General features: G+C 46.6%; 3 protein-coding genes across 7 annotated transcripts; 2 read left to right on the top strand and 1 right to left on the bottom strand.

The window, feature by feature from the left end:
* The first annotated feature begins 87 nt into the window (after nt 1-87).
* DRC3 (dynein regulatory complex subunit 3) lies at nt 88-7,616 on the top strand. 4 transcript variants are annotated; one of them, XM_087942288.1, is made up of 13 exons: nt 88-411; nt 1,073-1,279; nt 2,350-2,466; nt 2,930-3,096; nt 3,654-3,800; nt 3,945-4,064; nt 4,536-4,646; nt 5,018-5,194; nt 5,985-6,116; nt 6,456-6,526; nt 6,679-6,802; nt 6,948-7,079; nt 7,294-7,616. In XM_087942288.1, the coding sequence occupies exons 2-13, from the start codon at nt 1,120-1,122 to the stop codon at nt 7,399-7,401; spliced, it is 1,566 nt and encodes a 521-aa protein (XP_087798414.1). In that variant the 5' UTR covers nt 88-411; nt 1,073-1,119; the 3' UTR covers nt 7,402-7,616. The 4 variants fall into 4 exon arrangements, with proteins under 4 accessions (XP_087798414.1, XP_087798417.1, XP_087798416.1 ...); XM_087942290.1 differs by having other exon boundaries at nt 183-411; nt 4,536-4,637; nt 5,009-5,194; XM_087942289.1 differs by having other exon boundaries at nt 401-539.
* Nucleotides 4,998-11,769, bottom strand: ATPAF2 (ATP synthase mitochondrial F1 complex assembly factor 2). Of its 2 annotated transcripts, XM_087942292.1 has the most exons (9): nt 11,491-11,624; nt 11,108-11,152; nt 10,419-10,564; nt 9,836-9,933; nt 9,359-9,439; nt 9,147-9,259; nt 8,761-8,876; nt 8,269-8,312; nt 4,998-5,131 (listed from the first exon to the last, which is right to left on the bottom strand). In XM_087942292.1, exons 1-9 carry the CDS (start codon nt 11,606-11,608, stop codon nt 5,110-5,112), a joined length of 783 nt encoding a protein of 260 aa, XP_087798418.1. In that variant the 5' UTR covers nt 11,609-11,624; the 3' UTR covers nt 4,998-5,109. The 2 variants fall into 2 exon arrangements, with proteins under 2 accessions (XP_087798418.1, XP_026544053.1); XM_026688268.2 differs by lacking the exon at nt 4,998-5,131 and having other exon boundaries at nt 7,566-8,312; nt 11,491-11,769.
* GID4 (GID complex subunit 4 homolog) lies at nt 11,607-19,775 on the top strand. Its single transcript, XM_026688275.2, has 6 exons — nt 11,607-12,227; nt 14,612-14,671; nt 14,808-14,915; nt 15,199-15,300; nt 15,725-15,855; nt 16,375-19,775. The coding sequence occupies exons 1-6, from the start codon at nt 11,607-11,609 to the stop codon at nt 16,436-16,438; spliced, it is 1,086 nt and encodes a 361-aa protein (XP_026544060.2). The 3' UTR covers nt 16,439-19,775.
* Nucleotides 19,776-20,645: the final 870 nt, after the last annotated feature.

The raw sequence follows: 20,645 nt of genomic DNA on the forward strand, positions 1-20,645 counted from the left end.
CAAGCGATGCGCAAGCCGTGGGGCTCCGACAACCAATCCCGAGAGGGAACGGCTGTTTATGTGGCTTTTCCTTGGTGCGCCGGCTCTGACAGACGTCCCGCAAAGCGAATGCGAATCGAACTCACCTGCTAAGGGCTCCGACGCGAGAAGAAAGCCAGGAGGGAAGCCGATAGAGGTCACGTGACCTTCCCTAGCAACGGACGCGGCTTCCACAGCAACGAGGCCTTCCTTCGACAGGGCCGAGGGTCTCTGAGGGTCCCGAGCTGCCGAGCGCGGACCCAAACTCGGGATAAAGAAGCTTCCGTCCACGCAGGGAGAATAGATTACCCCAAGAAATCGGGTCCCGGGCCCAGGTAGGCTTGAGCCACCTAAAGAAGACCGGCAACCAAGACAGGTGCAGAAGAGATACAGGTAGTCCTCGACTTACGACGACCACCGAGCCCCAAATTTCCGTTGCTAAGCGAGGGAGTTGTGAAACGAGCTTTGTCCCCATTTTACGACCTTCCTCACCACAGTTGTCGAGGAAATCCCTGCAGCTGGTAAGTTAGTCACATGGTCGTTAAGCGAATCCAATTGCTGGTCAGAAGGTCGCCAGAGGGGATCACGTGACCTCCGGGTTGCCACAACCGTCATAAATGTGAGTCAGTTGCCAAGCATCTAAACTCTGATCACATGACCACGGGGATGCTGCAACGGTCGTAACTGTGAAAAACAATCAAGTCACTTTTTTTTCGTGCTGTTGTAACTTTGAGCAGTCACTAAACGGAGACTGCTGTAAGTCGAAGACTGCCTGTAATATGGGCACACTGGGGGGTCCCTGATACTTGGCAAGACCTGGTGGCCACTGGTTGTCAGGAATTTCATCACTGGAAGCTTTCAAGAAGAGACTGGACTGTCATCTGTCAGAAATGGTGCAGGGTCTCCTGCTTGGGCGGGGGGTTGGACTAGATGACCTACAAGGTCCCTTCCAACTCTGTTAATCTGTTGTGTTCAGAAGTCAGATTTCAGACTTCTGTTCAGCGCCTCTATAGAGAGATCCCAGCAATGGGGGTCATTTTTCCTTGCATTTCAGGGCCAACCACGGAATCCGGTTAACCTCAGCCCGGCTTTCTCCCGAACATGAGTCGCTTCTATGACAGCATCGAGCCCAACGTGATCAATGAGGACATGCTGCAGAAAGCAGTGGAGGAGCAGGGCCCTCAGGATGACGCAGGCCAGCTGGCTAAGAAGGAAGGCATCAACTTCAAAGAGGTCAAAGCCCTACAACTTGATTTCAGAAGTAAGGACAGGAGCACAAAAGAGAGCATTTCATTTCTCAAAAAAGGCTTCCCCGCTTTTCACTGCAAAGACTTGCTAGTCTGCAACTTGCCCCGGGAACACCTAGTAGTTCCACTTCGGTATTTAAGAAGGTTTGTGGAAAGGATTGGAAGAAGCTGTTGCAGGAAAGCGTTCGACTGGTCGGGCATAATTTTGAGTTATTTTGCTAACTAAGCTACAGTTGGTATTGGAAGCCTGGAGGACCTGGCTGGGCCCAGAGAAAGCCTATCCACGTGGTTGCTAAGAGTTGACCCTGACTGGATGGTCCATAATTAGTCTGTTGATAATTCCCCCTTCTCTTTCTACTTCTTGCCTTTCTACCCCATCCTTCTGTAATCGGTTGGCCTCTAGGTGTTGGGATGCTCTCCAAGGTTGTTTTGCGGGTGTCAGATTGCGTGTGATTTGTTTGGCAGATGTGTTCAGAGGTGGCATTCAGCCAGTTCTGACCAGTTCTGGAGAACCGGTAGCGGAAATATTGAGTAGTTCAGAGAACTGGCAAATCCCACCTCTGACTGGCCTCACCCCCCATCTCTTCTCCGCCTCCCATTGAGTCCCAGCTGATTGGCTGGGTCTCCTTTGGTTGTCCTGCACAGGAGAACGGAGCTGGAAAGCAGGTTAGTGGGGTGGGGAGGGAATGGGGATTTTGCAGGATCCTTCCCCTGCCACACCTGCCAAGCCACGCCCACCAAGCCACGCGCACAGAACCGGTAGTAAAAAAGATTTTAATCCCACCACTGGATGTGTTGGGATACTCTCCACGCTTCGTTGTTTTGCAGGTGTCAGATGATAAGCTATTCCCTGGGCTAAAATCTGCCCAATTCTTTGTGAATGTGTGTAGTGCTGACCCACTGTAAATAATGTGATTAAAATTGGGTCTTTAATTTAGACAATTAGATACTACGGAAGTGTGAGAGTTTGACATTCGATGCTGTGATTTGTCTCAGTTAATATCTACCTTGGTATTGCTAGGATATGGACTACATTTGTGGCCAACTTAAAGTAAGTGGTTCTTTTCTTTCTTATTGGTCTCAGATATCCTGAAGATCGACAATCTTTGGGAGTTTGTGAACCTCACAAAATTGCAGCTCGACAACAATATTATTGAAAAGATAGAAGCACTGGACTCTCTGGTTAATCTGGTTTGGTTAGGTAAGGTAATGAGAGCCATATGTTTCTACATGTCAATAAGAATTCCATCTAGCAATTGCGGGCCATCTGAAATTGTGTCAAATGCCACAGCAAACAGAAGCTTTGCTACCTCTTAGCTGTTTGCCCTGCCCTGCCCTGCTGGGTGCATCTTGACCTGAATAGACAAAATGCTTTGTCTATGGCTAAGATTTTTTTGCTTTTCATATGCTGTACTTCCCGTAAGAGAAAAGTTTTTTCTTTCTGATCAGATGATTATCCACATTGGGAAAACATCTGACGTGAGAAAGAGCTAATGACAGGGATTTCATTTGCTTATTTATTGGATTTATACCCTGCCCCATTCAATAGAGCTTGTAAAATCTTTTAACAGCAATGCTCTACAAATGGCCGTCTGGGTTTGCAGGTCTTGTCTGAGGGCAGGGGGTCCTTTTGGGACTCATACTTTCCAAATTTGTTCCCACAGATTTGTCCTTCAATAATATCGAATTAATCGAAGGCCTAGACACGTTGGTTAAGTTGCAGGACCTTAGTCTGTACAACAACAGAATCTCCAGGATTGAGAATCTGGATACACTACTAGAACTCCAAGTCTTTTCCATAGGAAACAATAATATCAACGATCTGGAAAATGTAAGTTTTTGATTACAAAGGATTTATAAATCTTTGGCACCCGTTTTCTTGGGCATTTAGACATTTTTGAACTCAGAATATATATTTTAGTTCATGTTGCTCCTCTTCTGATTTCTCTTCTATTGTAAGATGATATAAGGGGACAATGACACATCCGTGACTATACAATGAATCATCGGCTAAGGAAACAACTATTGATGACTTAATAATTAGGATTTATTTAATGCTAAATAAATATGAAGGGTGGAAGGCATTACGATCTTTACAACATGTCTGTGGGTTGAACCATTCAAATAATTTAACAATGCATTGTAATATATTGTGGATCTCAATATTTTTTAAAAATGTTGAACTTGTATTGGAAATATTAAAATGAGAATAAAATTCCTTCAGGCCCAAGCACTATACTAAAATTTCTAAACAGAAGCTTCCTGAATGAAAAATCCTTCCTGCTCTTTTTTTTTTTTTTTTTTTGTCATTTGTGACTATTGCAATATTTGTATTAATCATTTATAGGCTCCTTGATTACCTGAGCCCTTTTTGTCCATCTACCACAGATGATTTATCTCAGGACATTCAAAAACCTGCGCACACTCAACCTCACTGGGAACCCGGTGTGTGACAATGAAGTGTACTCCATGTTCATTGCGGCTTACCTGCCCAATCTCGTGTACCTGGATTTCAGGCTGGTGGAGGAAAACATGGTAAGGATCTCAAGAGCCCCTCCTCGTTATAAACCGATAGCGAGACCCCCACCACCACTCCGCCCCCTTGGGGAGATTTTGCTTGCATGACCTCGGAACCCAGTTCTAATCTCAGCTGTCATTCCCTTCTCGCCTTCCTGCCAGCGAGAGATGGCCTTGTTGAAGTACCAATATGCCATCGAGGAGATGAGGCACGGGGAAACGCTGGTCCTGGCCAAGCAGAAGGAGTGGGAAGCCAGAGAAAAGGAGGTGGAATACCACAAGGTAAGTGGCACTCTCACTGGCTCTGGGTCACCGGACCCTGAGGGGCAGCTGCTGGGTGCCTTCCGCCTCCCCAAGTTTTAATGGCACCTTAAAAACCACCCAGTTAAAACGGAGTCAGAAACGGGCGTCCGTTTTGCTATTTAAAAGGAAAATCTGTCCATGTGCCATTTGCTTAACTCTGGAGTGAAATTCCCTGTGCTGAAATATAAAACCTGAAGTCTCTGGAGGAATGCCACAGCTAGATTCACACACTGAGCTGGATCCTGGTTAAGCCTCAAATCCTAATTTACAAACCCTAATCCTGCTGTGCTAAAATCAAATCCTCCCGCACCATACTTGAGTGCAAAGGGTGAGTTTACCCCCAGGTGTAAGCCTTCCATGCCATTTGCATGTGGTCATTTGCCCCAGGGGGTTCTTAAAGCCGAGGTAGCCTTGCAGCCTTCATCTGACTTTTGTGATTTCTCTTCCAAGTCTGCCTACGTGGAGTATCTGGATGGGTCTTATCTCTTTGACAGCATGTTTGCAGAAGACCCTGAAGCATCTAAGTTGATCTACCTTCCTGGCGTACCAGCACTGTTAGAGACATATCCTTCCTGAGGGATGGATCTTGAAAATACTATTTGAAGCAGTTCGCCGGTGTTGTGAGGACTTGTGTCACATTTTAAACAAACAAAATAACTCTGATGAGCCATAAGGGGAGGGAATTCCAAAATCTGTGTTCAAGTAGCATCATCTGGGGCAACTAAGCTGCTTCACTGACCCCCATTCCATGCTCCAGACAGATCTCCCTCAGCTGGGACCTGAGGAAAGTGAATAACCCATTCAGACTGACCCCTTCGAGGCAGGAGCACGTGCTCCTGTTTCAACCAGGATTTCCCCAGGCAGGCCTTAGACGTGCCATGAAGCAGCCTTAGTTTTATTTATTTATTTATTGCTTCCTTGACTCCAACCACACCTACAAGAGTAAATTTGTCGAGATTTGCCAGACGCTGTTCGAATACGGCCTGCAGCAGCACCAAAGGCGAGAGGACGAGATTGCCGTTTTCTACGAGTGCCTCAACGAAGCCCTGAAAGACAACCAAGACGAGGGCACCAGAACCATTCATGAGTTTGAGAAGAAGAACCAAGGGGTGGGTAGCTTCCTTGCCACATGAATGTTGGGAAATCTGGCGCCTTGTCACCCCAGTGCCTTTCCGCTCCCGTCGATTTTGTTTTTGATGACAATTGTGACTATCATAAACCTTGCTTGCTTTGTGAACCAGAAGAGCGGGACGAACTATTTGAGCAAACCAAGGTTTATCCAGGAAGCCTCCTTTAAAACCAGGCCTGAAAGAAAGACACACAAATGGTACAGGTGACAACCGCTGCTGACGCCAGAATTTCCATCGCTAAGCAAAGTGGCCATTAAATTGTGCCCGATTTTACTTTCGCCACAGTTGTTACGTGAATAGCTGCAGTTAAGTGAATCACATGGTCCTTAAGCGACTTTGCTTGTCGGAAGCTGGTTAGGGAGATCACAGATGGTGATCACACCATCCTGGGATGTTGCCAGGCGCCTGAATTTTGATCATATGATTGTGGGGAGATTGCAACAGTCGTAGGTATGAGGACTAATCATGAGTCCCTTTTCCCGGTACTGTTGGGACTTTGGTCGCTAAATGAATAGTTGTAAGTTGAGTATTTGCATTGCCTGACAAGGGAGGATCTTGTGCTAGACTTTTTTTACTCACAGGTACTTACATTTAGGACTGTAGCCATATTGAGGAACCTGCATATTCCAGAGGTTCACTCATGCCATTTGAAACCTCCTGTGGAAATAATTCCACTGTTCAAGCGTTTGTGCCAGCATCTCTTTTCTTCCCGTTAACAGAGGAATTGGGGCACGAGAAAAATATTTTCTGTCTTGTATTCTACCAGTAGATGATCGAAGATATTCAGAACCTCGCAGACTCCCAGATGGCCGAGTTAAAACTGGTGGAGTACAATGATGAAATCACCAAGCTGTATGAAACGTTGATGTCTCTGGAGATGCAGCTGGTTGACCAGTTGGAGGTAAGGCAATGGGGGCAGGGGGCTCCCTTGAAGACTCTTGTTAGGATCTACTAAGCATGGGCTGGGAGATTGGGATCTATGGTTCTGAAAACCGGTCAGTTTCTACCAGACCATTCAACATTGCCGAGCATTTCTTACATTCTTAAACACAACTGCAAAAAAGCTGCATCCCTAGACACAGCCTTATGCCGTACCAGTCATCCCCCAATCTTTTCACACCCAGCCACGTCAGCAAACCCGAAGAAATGAAGTTTGTAATCCTATTGGAATGTGAAAAGTCTTGGAATTGGGTTCAGTTCAAAATCACTCCGTCTTGCTTCCCCCCCCCCGCCCTTCCAGGAAGTTATAAAAGATTTTGAAAGGAACATTCTTGATCTCGTCTCAATTTTTATAGAGAACGAACAAGGACTATATCCTTTTGAGTGCTGCTGAGGTGTCCTAATTTATGTAAAGAAAAGCTGTGAGCAAGCTGGTTCATGTATGTCCTGCACTGAGTTGATAAAACAAAGCTTTCCTCGGTTCTCTGAAGTGAGCAAGGCTCTTCCTTAACCACCTGCTGCACGATGGCACAATGCCGGGATCTTGAAAATCACCATCACGAGAAGCTCTTAGAAACAGCCATCAACACGCTGGAGAAGATAGTGAAGAGCGAGTACGATGAAGAGATGCCGGATGAAGTCCGCATGGTAAGCTTCTCCTACCCCTCCCGTAACTACCCCCCGGGACCAGAAGAGGGGGAATGTTCTCCTTCTGGATCAGGCATTAGACACCACACATACACACACCCATCAGGGGCTCCTCAGAACCTTTTCTCAATGGCTTTGCTTCCAGCTCTTTGTGGACAAAGACACCATCGTCAATGCGGTCAATGCCTCCCATGACATTCACCTGCTGAAGATTGACAACCGAGAAGATGAAATCATCACCAAAGCTAACAATCGGGTTTACAGCCTGATTGAAAAGGTAAGCGTAAATCGTTAGGCCTTCCTCAAAAGAAGAGTCATTCCTGAGAAAGGGAGAACTTCTGGTGTACTGAACGGCCCTTTCAACGGAGCTGGCTACGAAGGGAAACGTGAGCAGAAATGTTCTCCTAACTAACCTTAAGAAACCAAGAGACCTCCTGAGTAAGAGTTGAAGCTTCTTCAGGTTTCCCATCTTCGTTTTTCAATCCCTGAAGGTTCACAAGGATGAAATCCACCGGAACCGAAACCGTGTGCTAGAACTCCATCATTATATTGATCATATCCGCAGCGACTTGGATAACTTGGACATCCTAGAGCAGTAGCTGCTTTCAGTACTGAAGTGTACAAGCTTCATTTCTGGATTTAGATTCCTTAATCCCCCAAAATGTTTAATGATCAAAATGAATAAACAGACATATTTTCTTTTAAAAAGAACAAAATGTATCAGTTTTTGTCTGTCTTCAAATCACACTTCCAAACAAAGTACTCAGTTGTATTCACCGTTTTTTTATTTTCTAATAAAAGTTTATGGAGCTAATTTGGAATCGAGAGATGGTTCTTTAAAATAAAGGTGGCAGTGGATCCTACCATTTTGGTTTGCAATATGATCCCTTTTAAATTTAATAGGAGGGAGCAGGATATTTATGGTCACCAAAGGGCCTATTGGTGGCATGTTGGAGCCTGTGTCTCATGTTGGGACTAGCTAGAGTGCCTTCAATCTTAATAGAGATGTTCAATTGCTGTGATACAGTCCCATCTCTAATCGCCTCTAGCTACAGGTCCTCCAGGACAGAACATGTGGCCTTCCACCCATTCCAACACTCTGCTCCTGAAATCTGTCTACCTGCCAAGCAAAATGCAGAACCTGGGAAACAAGGAAATCCTGTCAGAAGTGGCCAGCCCAGGTGAGATGGATAGGAAGCCACTCCCAAAACTTCCAGGGAGAATCAGCCTCCAAGGGCATGGGAGAGAAGAGCCATGTCTCCTCCTCTGTGGCCCAGACATGCCCACAGCACCTCTCCATCATCCATTCCATCTGAATCTTTCTTCAGGCTCATCCAGACGGACATTCTCCCTTCTCCTGCATCCCAGTTCCTTAGTGCTGAAGCAGCTTGTGCTTGATGGTGGAATTTTCTAAGCAAAGGTGGACAAACAGGGTGGCAGCAGCTGTGCGGGCTCGCAAGTCATACCTTTCGTAGTCGTGGGCCCATTCCACATTCCCCCAGTGCTGAATCTAGAGCAAAAGAGAGAAATAACAAAATTGCAGGCCTTGCTTTCCACTGTAGGACTCGGGACTAACCATACGTCATTCCTCTTCCTGGAAAAATCAACCAACCATCTTGAACCTTCCCAGGGGCAAGTTCAAGGCACTTGGCAGATTTTTCCAGGAAGAGGAACTGTTTGCTTATATCCTAAGGGACATTCCTTTCACTAAAGCCCAGTTCAGTTTGGATGTTCCTGATCTCCATTTTGGTCCAATGATGGCTGTTTACAATATCCTCAGCCATGATGCAAAAAATAACCCCCGATTCACACATGAGACAAAGCCATAAACCACAGCTTAGAAAACAACAGGTTTCTATTACAGACGAGCCAAAACCAAACAGACTGCAATACTGCTGAGCACGGTGTCTGAATCCACATATAGGAATGTATAAAACCTGTCATGTTGTAAAGTTTACCTGATATTCTTCCTCCAGCCGAGATAGAAGGACAGCTTGTTCAACTGTTAAATGTTTGTCAACCAGGCTCATTGAAAGAATCAGAGACTTTAGCTGTGTTATCATGTATTCTATGCCTGTTGAGGAAAATATTGTAAGACTTAATAACAAACTAGTTTTACGTGTTAATAAAAGGGGAAGAATTGTCACTTTCTCTTATAAAGTACGTTTTCCTATGCTTGAAGATGAGGATATTTGGCTAAAAAAATTCAATTTAAAAAGGGAAAGGTCCCTGAATCTCCCCATCACCTTCCCAATCAGCGCTACCACCACACAGAAATACATGAAGAATGTTTAATCCAATGCAGTTTGAAATCCACCAGATCTCAGGATGTTATGTGACATACCTTGAAGGGCCCAGCTGTTGTATGAAGCCAAGTGGCTAATAAAGGTGTCCTTTGTGCTTTGTGGGAGGGTAGGACCCATGATGCTTGTCGAAGAACCAATCACAACATTGTATCTGGAGATGGAATGGAGTTTTGATACATCAGGCTCTGGGCAAGGATGAAACAAAGTCAGAATCCAAGATCTTCGGCACTGACACAATGCTTATACTGACCTTTTCTCAGCCCATTCAATTACTGGATCCCATTCATTCTTCTGCAGTTCTACTAAGGCTGGTGGCTCCTCTACCCGGTAGCTAAGAATCCAGGGAAGTTTAGAAAACAACAATGCAGTCAGGCCTTAGAGTCACTTTTGCATCTTAATATCTCCAGCTTTTAATCTTCCCTTATTCCAAAGAAAAACATAATCCTGCCACATGGAAATGACTACATTGCCCAAATTGTAGAAGTGTTTCCTCCCCCTTTATTACCTAGTTTGAATTTTTAATTTTTTTATTGGGTCACTTTTCCTCCAGACATCCAAGATAGTTTACATGGAAACCTTCCTCTGTTGCCTCCCATAAACAACATCCCTGTGAGATGACTGGTCCAATTATCCATTGTTCTTCTTGGGTGATCTAAATCTTGCACCACAAGGAAGTCTTTAAATTTCCAACCCTAAATAAACCATAGAAGCCAAAATGAATGCCTACCAGATAGTATCTGTCTCCAAGAACTTCAGAGCTGCCTGGATGAGCTGATCTTTGCTTCGCTGTGATGGATTGTCCAAAGCTGTGTTGCATAAGTTGGTCTAAAGAACATAAAGTGATCTGGACTTCAGACTCTAAGCTATTTGAATCTACATATCTGAACAGCAAAGCACCAAATTTCTTGTGCAAATGTTCCCTCTGTCACAGCCCATACAAATTTGCATCCTACACATGATTTTAATACAAATCCAGAATTTTCATTAAATTTGGCCTATCGACTTTTCGTAATTTACATATTTGGCTTTACCAAACTATAAACAGCTTTCTGTTTACACAAGGATTGGGCTTAGGGTTTTTTTTTTTTTTGGGGGGGGTGTCTAATATGCCAAATTCTTTGTTTTTACTGTTTTTTAACATAGTAAGTGTAGAAAGCAGTTCGTTATTATCTAACTCATTTACCATACCAACTTTTGTAAATACGGCTCACATTCTCCTAATATAATTATAATTTCAGCAATCTTGGCTCTATTTATTCAGAGACCCAACTATGGTTCCAAAATTCCACTTGCTCATTCCTTTCACCCACCAGGTGCATAGTATAGAACTTGACAGTGTCCTGCTGGGAATCCCACTCAGTTGCCACAGCCAAAGCCAGAGGCTCACTGGGCACTGTAAAGAGCTTAGCTTGCGGGGTTCTCAGCTTCCGGTTGTCCAAGTTGATTTCAAAACCATCTGAAGAGAAAGAAGAGACCATGGCACTAAATATTGCTGATCTATACCTTGTTTTTGTTTTGCTGTACTTCAGCTTTGAGAGGTGAATGTTTGAATATTCATTTGTCCTATTCCTGCCCCTTCTTACCTTAATACATGTAACACTGCCTTTAAAAACATAAGAAAACCTTCCTAGATTGGGTGAAAAGAGCATCCTGAGGGCCAACCATATTCCTGAGAAGTCCACATTAGATATAAAGCCCACAGTACTACATAGGCTTTGACATTGATAGTGAGATATTGACAAAAGTTTTCATAATTATGAAAGTCTCTGGAGAACAGCCAAAGGTTTGGTTATTTTCTTTGTTTGCAACAGTGCAATAACCTGCACTGAACTTGGATTTCCAACTTACCACAAAGATGCTAGAGATTTTAGAAGATATAGAGCAAGATATATAGAGATTCAGTTCCCATTTGTCCATAAAACTCCTTTTTTCCTCCAGTGCATCTTGCAATAGAATAAATGGGTCCAAATAAACAAATATAATGTAAAACTGTGCTTACTTTCTCCTTGGGAGATGCTAACATTTTGGTAAAATCTTTTCCTTTCTGCAAGAAAATAATAGACAAATAGATAATCTACGTACCTAGTAGACACCGTCCAAATAAACTGAAGCATAATTAGGCACAATTCTAATAAATATATCTATGTCAAACTGCATAAGTTTATTTTTTTAAGACAAAATGTCCATGATTTTACACGGATGTGAAAGACTGTGCATTAAACGGTACCATTTGTACCATAAAAAGTTAGATGACCCAAATAAAGGACAAAAGTGAGACTTTTTTTTTAAAATGAGTAAATCTAAAATATGAGTAAATCTAAAAACTGGAATAAAGGGGAAATAGGGTCACAGCGGCCACAGGGCGTATAATCTCCGCCTCACCTGCGTGGGCCGCATAAGGCCGCCTGAGAGCCGTGGGGGAAGCCTCCGGACGGGTCGAGGGGCGAAACCGCGCCAGGGTCCCCTTGCCTAGCAACCGCCCGAGGCTCCCTCGCCACATGCCGGGGACCAGCCCTTCAGAGGCGCCTCGCCACCGCCCAGAGATCCTCCCGGGAAGAAGCCGACTCTTTCAGGCGGCTCTCCTCCTGCCCTCAGGTAACCGTTCCGCCCCTCAGGGCGCCGCCATGTTGCCGGTGGCGGGGCAGGCGGCCAATCGGCGTCACAAACGCAGTTTGTCCCCTCCGCCGCGCCGTGTCCCCAGCGGAAGCGCGTCCCCTCCCCACCCCCGTCGCCGCGCACGTGACCGGAGCGCGGCCAATCGGGGCGCGGCGTGGCCCGGCGGGCGGCCAATCGGCGGCGGCGAGGGGAGCGGGCCGGAGCCGAGGCGGAGCGGGCTGCAGGCGGGCAGGGAGGCCGGCCTGGTGACGGAGGACGAGCCAGGCCCGCCCGCCCGTCCCGCGCTGGCGCCGGGAGACCCGGCCGAGATGCCGGTGCGGAGCTCCTGCCGCTGCCCCGCGGAGCCGGCCCCGGGAGCCTCCGCCGCCGCCCGCCTGGAGCCGCCGCCGCCCATCAACACGGCGCAGCCCGGCGTCAGCACCAGCCGCCTCTACAGCGGCGCCAAGTTCCGCGGGCAGCAGCGCTCCAAGGGCAACGCCTACGAGGTGGAGGTGGTGGTGCAGGTGAGCCGCCCCGCCCGGCCCGTCGGGGAGCCCGGGACCCATCCTCCCCGGCGGCCCCCGTCCCCCCCGCGCCCCTGGCCCTTCCCCTTGAAGGGGCCGAGGAGGAGGAGGAGGCGCTCCGTAGTAGTCCTGGGAGGGGAAGGGGGCGAAAAGGGGGGTGCTTTCCCCCGGGGTCCCCCATGGCACGAAGGCTGAGGAGGGGTCCTTATGGGGAGGGGGAGGCGGGCTTCGTGGACCCCGAATTTGGTGGGGGCGGTAGAAGGTTCCCCCCCCAAAGCGATGCTGCCTCGCCCAGTCCTCCCCCCACCCCAAACACGCACCTTGCGCCTGGCATTTTCTTCCCCGCCCTCCCCAATTTTTGCCGGGATTTGCAAGAACACCTGGGCTGCAAAGATCCCCGGATTTTGGGGGGCTGCATGGCCAGAGCCAAGCATGCCTGACTGCCAGGAAGCCCCTGGGATTTGGCTCCCCAAGGACACCACCACCCCAGCACCCAGATGTGCCCAGCAAGTCCTCCTGTCAAACTGGCAGGGGCAGAAGGGGAGAGGAGGGAGGTGTGTGTGTGTATGGGGGGTTCCTGGTAGCTCAGATGGGGAGGCTCCAGACCCCCTTCCTGGAAACCTGCTGCCTGGTGGGGCTTGGAGGCGCCTCTTCTCAGTGCCCCCCCCCCTTTTAGCCTTCTGGAGAGGAGACGTGAAGATCTTTCCTCCAGCGTTGGGCTAGGATGGAGGCTGAGCTGGGAGGATGATCAGTCTGGCACCAGGAGGGGAGATAAAATGGTGCTTTAAAAGAAAAAAAAATCCCAGTGGATGCTTGTGAGCTCCCTGGGACGGTTGCATGAAGCCCCATGTAAGCCCCATCAGTGGAGTAAAATAAACAAATAAGCCCTGCAAGGCATCGTGCTGAGAAAGAAAGACGGGAGCCTTGGACGGCTTGTGCTTCCAGGAGACCAGGGAGTTTTCACCCTGGCTTAGCGGTGAATTGAGCTCTTGGGACTCAGTAGCTGAGCACACCTTTTGGGGCATTAAGGCATTTATTTGGCTGCTCCTGGAGCTGTAGATGTTTCAGCTTGAGATCTTTCTGCTGCTGTCAGGGTTGGTGTTTGGGAAGTTGTTGTAGCCTTCAATGCACCTTTATGTCAGCAAAATAGGCTTGCTGGTAATTTCAGAGGTCTCTTTGGATGTGATATCTTCAGCTGATGATACCCTGGAAACCTATTTCCACAAGGTTATGTCCCGGCTGTCAGACACCAAAGGAGCAAACGCGTGGTTTTCTGGCTGGCCAATCTTGGAAATAAAATGTCAGCCCAGCAGAGTCCGTTCTTTTATGCCCAGGCCACCCAGAGGCTGTGACTCCAAAGACTCAGATGTTCTTGGACAATTTCCATCCAACCTCCAGGCAATTTTTAGACCCAGACCTGCATTGTTTCCACTGTAATCTGACTTGCCCCCACAAAGCACAGACAAAACGGTGCCTTCGCCGTAAAGGTCAGGAGCCCCGAATAGCATCCGCTGGTCATTGTTCTGCTTTTGCTTCCTGGGCTATATTTGACGACAATTCTTTCCAGGTGACCCTATGAAAGTAGACCTTTGAAATGAAAGAGAAGGTTGGGCTGCTTTTTCTTTTCCAAACTCTTCTCGCAAGTTCTTTCTAAGCAGATGAAGCAGACGGGTGAATCTGTGAGTTTTGTTTTCAAGGCCAGCTTGATACATGGAAAGGTTGACGCCTGGGAGTTGTGTAACTGCTTGAGCCAAGGAGGTTAGAAATGGCAAAGAGGAACCTGATAGGGCTTTTGTCTTTGACAGAAGGGGCTGTAGAATGAGGAAGCTCCAGGGAAGGAGAGTTGCAGGCTAGATGGAAGAACAAGGAATGCATACATGGGCCCTGCTTCCTGTCTCGATGAGTGGTGCCGATGGTCTAAATGTGGTGCAGGAATTGGGAGAACAAGGCTGTTTTCAATGCTGCTGTAGCTTCTTGAAATAGCCACAGCACTTAGACTTCTATACCGCTTCACAGTGCTTTCCAGTCCCCTCTAAGCGGGGTTTACAGAGTCAGCCTCTTGCCCCCCCCCAACAATCTGGGTCCTCATTTTACCCACCTCAGAAGGATGGAAGGCTGAGTCAACTTTGAGCAAGTGAGAATCGAACTCCTGGCGGTCAGCATAATTAGCATAATTTAACACTGACTTTTCAGAAGGACTTTCCAATAATGTAGCAGAAGGAGGGAGAGGGTGTGTTAACCTGGGGTTAGTTCCACTTTAATTGAAGCTCAGGGCTCTGTGCTTGTTTTCACAATTGCAGAGGAAGATTCTCTGTGTTGTTTGATCTGTTTGTTCCAGCCTTAAGCCCTGATCTTTGAGGATACGTTTTCCTTTTGTCTTCCAGCATGTTGACATGGATAACTCCTATCTCTGTGGATACTTAAAGATTAAAGGCCTTACTGAGGTATGTGTCTGGAACAGACCCTGTCTTTCTGGAAGCATTCTTCAGTGCCCAATGGCAACTGCTTTAGGAAAGTAGGGGGGGAAAAACAATCCTGGATTTCTTCTGTATGTTCATCATGTGCCTGTTTCGCTCTTAGGAGTATCCAACGCTTACTACTTTCTTTGAAGGAGAAATAATCAGTAAAAAGCATCCGTTTTTAACCCGGAAATGGGATGCAGATGAAGACGTGGATCGTAAACATTGGGTGAGTCCCTTGCCCTTGATTTTGCCCGGCCTGGGTGGGGACTGAGAGAGGCAAGAGCTAGTCTACACCGGAGGTAGTATGGGGAAAAGATTCGTGGAGGATTCTCCCTGACTTGCTAGCTTTCCATGCAAGGTCACATTTGGGGGAAGAAGGAGCATTTCTTGGGTGTTTGCAGCAGCACGGTGTCCCATCTTAGTGGGAACCTGGGATAATGTTTATTTTGGAGTGTGGGGCCAGGAATGTCAAGGGCATCAGTGATGTGTGTCTCCCCCTTTTCTCCTAGGGGAAGTTCCCAGCCTTTTACCAGTTCGCAAAAATATTTAACTCTGATGATTTTGATTATGAGGATCTGAAGAATGATGACTTTGTCTTCATGAGATGGAAAGTAAGTTGTTTGAGCACAGTTCCAAAGGGTGCCTTAGGAGTGGTAAGGGGCTAAACTTGGATTTAAAGATCCTGCACTCTCCCTTCGCCTTAATCTTAAGAAAAGTAAAATTACGTTTATTTGCTCCTTGTAGCCATCTGTAGAGCAGTGTTTCTCAACCTTAGCAGCTTTAAGACTTCAACTCCCAAAACCGAGAGTTCCTCATAATTCCTCAGCTGGGGAATTATGGGACTTGAAGTCCACGGATCTTAAAATTGCCAAGGTTGAGAAACACTGCTCCAAACGTGCGATGTGGTTCAGCATGTACATTTCATACATAACAATATATGAAAGAATTTTAATTCCCTTAAAAGATCATCTTTTAGATTAAAAAAAACCCCATACTTTCGCTTTCTCTGTCTTTACGTGTTAAATTTCTGTGCAGGAGCAGTTCCTAGTCCCAGATCACACCATTAAAGACATCAGCGGGGCATCCTTCGCTGGATTTTATTACATATGCTTTCAGAAGTCTGCAGCATGTATAGAGGGCTATTACTATCACAGGAGTTCAGAATGGTAAGATAGGGGATGATGGGAAATTGAACTCTTCCTCGCCCAAGCCCAAATTTTAGAGATACCATCCCGCATGTTTCGCTGTGGTTGGGTGACTAATATATTGAGACACAAAGGAGTTTATGTTGTCTTCCTGGTGGGTCCAGATCACATCAGGGCCAAGGTCAATAGTCTACCGCCGAGGGCCATCTGGGCCCATTTGCTTGATAGCCATAGCACTTAGACTTATATACCACCTCACAATGCTTTACAGCGCCTCTCTAAGCCGTTTTACAGAATCAGCCTCTTGCCCCCAACAGTCTGGGTCCTCCTTTTACCCACCTCGGAAGGATGGAAGGCTGAGTCCACCTTGAGCCGGTCAGGATTGAACTGCTGGCAGTCGGCAGAGTCAGCCTGCAATCCTGCATTCTAACCCTTGTGCCACCCGGGCTCTCTGATGCTGTGAGGCTGCAGCCTTGGGAACCTCCTGCAGAATCAGCCCGCGTTTGTTCTGCTCAACCTGTTTTCCTTTTGCTCCCCCAGGTATCAATCTCTGAATCTGACTCACGTCCCTGAGTACAGCGCACCCATTTACGAATTCCGGTGACAGGGATGCCAAGAGCTTCACTAAGAGATGGCCAGTGAGGCCGGGGGGTGGGGAGAGAAGGAGGCGAGCGCCAGGGCGCATCTTCTATTCAGACAACGGGGATGTCTCGGTCAGGACAGAAGACACCAGGCTCCGCTCTTACGGGCATCTGGACCGATCTGAAAGCACAAAGGGGAATCCATGGGACCGCCTGATCCTCCTTCCAGCTGCGTGGCCAACATGCCCCCGTAGTCTGGTCTCGGAGCTACCGTTCAATGCCCTTTTCTTGCCGAGTTCGCCTCTTGGGATCGCTGAGAATCCTTTCCCCTTCGCTCCTTTTGGGGGGAGGAAATGCCTGCATCTCCCCAGATCCACCTTGGAATAGAAGAGAACATAAGTTGCTTCCTGCTTATGTTGCTTCCTCCTTGGCTCCGTGTAGGGGTTCCTCTAGAACAGGTGCGGGGGTGTGTGTGTCCTGTCTGGTCTAAGCGCTACTTGAGGTTGGTGTGTCTGGCCCACAACTGCAGTGTTTGCTGAGGAAGCAGTTGGCCGAAGAAAGGAGGGCCTGGCTGGGGGTGGGATGAATGATCTGCTCCTGTTGGTTTACAAGGCTCAACTTTCTCAGGAATGTTAGTCAGTCCCAGCAGTGCGAGCTCAAAGCAACCTGCAGTGGCGGGAAAGCTAATTATGCCGATGCAGAATTTGCAACATTAAATGGAAAAATGTTTAAGGACTTTTTGAAAGAGGGGTGTTTTTATGGACCACTTCCTCACCGCTGGCCTCAAAGACTTGTGTGGTAACGTGCACAAATTATTCTTCATGATATTTTACAATGGCTGTTTTTTTATTTTTATTTTTTTCTCTCCTCCCGGTGAAAATGAGTGCAAGCTCACCAGCTCGCATCCTGGTGGATGGTGGTGAGCTCTCTCTCTCTCTCTCTCTCTCTCTGTAATTATCTCGCAGTGTTGCCACCTGCTCATCACGAAGGAAGCGCTTGGCGATATGCAAATTACGCTTCTGATGTGCGCGCCAGGTTTACGCTGCAGAAAACACCAGATATTTGCTAGGACTTTTATCAGACCAAAAAAAAATAAAAATAAAGCATCCTCACCCCCCTCCCCAAATAAACTGGTCTCCCAAGACTTTGAAATGTTCAGTGACTTAAGGCTTCTGTGCCAAACTTTATGCATGTGTGGTTGTGTAAGAGTGGCTGTCCTGTTTCATACGGCCTCAAGAGGCTTCTGCATCTCCACGTCGTCGTTGGGGGTGGGTGGGAACCGCTCTGCCACTCGAATTTTCAGAGCAGGAACATGATGCAGCTCGTGAGCCGGGCATGCTGTTCTCCTTGCTTGCTTGCTTGCTTCGAAATGCTTAGAATGCGCTCCGCTGCCGTCCTGTCTGCTTCCGCAGGTGCCTTGGACTTTGCAGTGTTTGGCAATGGAGAGGGACGGAATGTCCCCAGTGGCCAAAAATTATAGGTTGTGGTTGTTCGCTTTGGGGCTTGGCCTTTGTGGCAGGATCAGAAGCGTTCATCATGGCTTGATTTTCAAACATGGGCAGGTAACTGGGGCGGAGGAAGAATTTCTCTCTGTCTCCAGCACAGTGTGTACCACGGTCTTGGAGAGGGGCAGGGAATAAATACTACAGGCTGTGCTCTTAGAGTACGGAATGGTTTTCGCTTCCTTGAATGATGGGGGGGGGGGGGTCAAAAAGTGTCGCTTGCAAAAGGTCGCTGAAAAAAAGGACTTGAAAGTAGGTTGGAGCAGCGTTCTTCTCTGTAGCTCTTTGTTCTTCCCGACAGCGAGCAAAGCTGGAATAAACGATGTAAAAGAAGATAAATCTTTGTGCAGGCTGGCTCATTTGACACGTGGATTGTAGAATCCTGCTGTTTTGTTTTAATTTCAGAATTTGGCTTGTTAAGACAGACTATTTAAAAGAATGACCACTGGCCTACACTATCCTATATCTTTCAGCACATGGTAGCTGTGCATGTTAAGGTGGGCTCTTTCCTTTCCTTTGCCACAGTGTAAATCGGAGATGTCCAAGCTTGGCAAAGTTCAGACCTATGAACATAGGCCTCTTGTGGAGAAGTAGTTGTGCCTGTAATTGGATTGGGATCAACCTGCTTATAACCTTTGGCACTGGAGGAAAATGGTTGAACAGTCACAGCTTGCCAGAAGATGATGAAAAACTTCAGGTTAAAGGATTTTCCAGAGCCTCTCCAGCCAGTGATGCTTAACAGCAAAACTTAAAAGAATTAAACTTATATGGTAGAAGTGACCTTGGAAGCGCTGGCCAAGGAAAAATTTGGAATCTACAGAAAGTGATAAGTTGTCTCTCCATTTCAGCACCTTCCCTGTAGCATACAAGGAGAGGCTAGTCCTGTTCACACTGTCCCAAATTGAGAAAGATTGCAAAACAAACTTGGTTGCGGTTCCTTCTTGGGCATCTTTTCTTTTCCCTTGGGGGGGGGGAGTAAATGACCATAAATCATTGGGATGATACTGTCCTGGTTGTTGAAATGTTTAGTTTCACATGCCACGGAGAGCCTTGAGATAATATCCTTCAGGCATAGACTTCCATGATTTATGTGAAAATGGTTTTTCAGCTAAGAGGGAGTGAAGTCCAACTTGTGCCAGGCATTGGTAGAAGGGAATATATGGCAGGCCTTCAGCTGGGCTTAAAGTTAATTTAACTCAAAGATTGTATAATCACCTCTAACCTCAGGTGGTGGTTTCTTTTGGAACCTAATCTCTCAAATGTTAGAAAATGTACTTCTTACTCTAGCCACCGAAAATTCCAGGGGCCTTTGCGCTAATGCCCAAGCTGTTTCCCAAGGCTTGTTATTAAACAGATGGAACATTTTGTAGCAGGAATTTATATCAGATTTCTACCCTCCATTCGGGAGATTTGAATAACTTGGAATAAACAAGGCAATATCAGGTTGGAGGAAGCAGGATTTCCACTCTGTTTAAGGCATCGATGTGACATTCATTTTTGGCCTAGAACTCTGGTTTGATGCACTAACAGATGCTTGCGCTTGAGATGAAGTAGATGGGAATTAAGTTGGGTAAAGTTAGTATTTCAACTTTTCTTTTGAAAATAGCTTTTTTTCCCCCTTTAAGGCTTGTCTTTCATTCTCTCTGTCTATTAAACAAGAGCCGTTGCCTCTGGGTTTATTGAAAAAAACAGGATGAAGCTTGTCGAAGGGGTCTTCCAAAATGTATGGAAAGGATGTTATAAGCTTAATCACAGTATTAAAGAGTATTTATAGATGAATTGCAGAAAAGAGACTGGGGTTTTTTTTTCTTCCAGAGTTATCAGTGTCCCAAATAAAAGAATGTGTATTTAAAAAGCATTCATGTGTGCTCTTCCTTATTTTATTCCTCTATCAGGTTGCCCAGCTCATAATTAGTCTCATAATTCTTAAGCAAGTTGATATTTTCCAAAAGGCTCAGAACCATGTGGACAATTCTAATTGTTTTCCCTGGGGAGAGAAGGGTACAGAATATCAGTATTCACATGTTTGACAAACTTTTTTTGGGGGGGAGAAAAGCAAGTCCTGGATGCCTGGGCATATAAATAAAATTGGGCCAGCATCCTTAATGTACCTTTTGTGCTTGTCAAAATTTCACATTCCTGCTTCATTACTTCAAAGAACTAGAAATGTTAATCAAAGGCTAATTTCTGAAAATTAAAACCCCCCCACACCCCCACTTCATCACTTTCTTGCAAGTTGGTATGATGGCTACTTTGCATACTGGATATCTGGATGATTGAAATAAGATCAGCAGTTTAAAAACATCTTTTGTGTTTGGCCTGTCACTGTGATGCTATAGAGCTCTGTTTTACCCTCTGCCCTTTGCCAAGAAATCCACCTAACTCTCCTTTGGGCTGGGAGGGCCATGTACTGGGAGGGTTTTGTAATATTTGCAATATGGGCTTTGTACCGCTGGCCAACCTTTAGCCAATAGCTGGGAGCAACTCTTTAGCTGAAGACCCCATCAGCTAAAGAAGCTTCTTCATTTTTCCTTGGGATTGTAGATGCCCAGAAAAAAGCAGATATTCAGAAGCCAGTACGTCAAAAATGAAAAGAGGACAGAAGTGACCCTTAACCCTTGGGGATGCCATCATTTGAGATCTTCAAGAAGAGATTGGACTGCCATTTGTCAGAAATGGTGTAGGGTCTCCCGCCTGGGTGGGGGTTGGACTAGATTACCTATAAGGT

The sequence above is a fragment of the Notechis scutatus genome, chromosome 12, assembly GCF_049901735.1.
Source record: "Notechis scutatus isolate UNSWTSFEM ecotype Mainland chromosome 12, rNotScu1.2, whole genome shotgun sequence".
NCBI classification, from domain to species: domain Eukaryota; kingdom Metazoa; phylum Chordata; class Lepidosauria; order Squamata; family Elapidae; genus Notechis; species Notechis scutatus.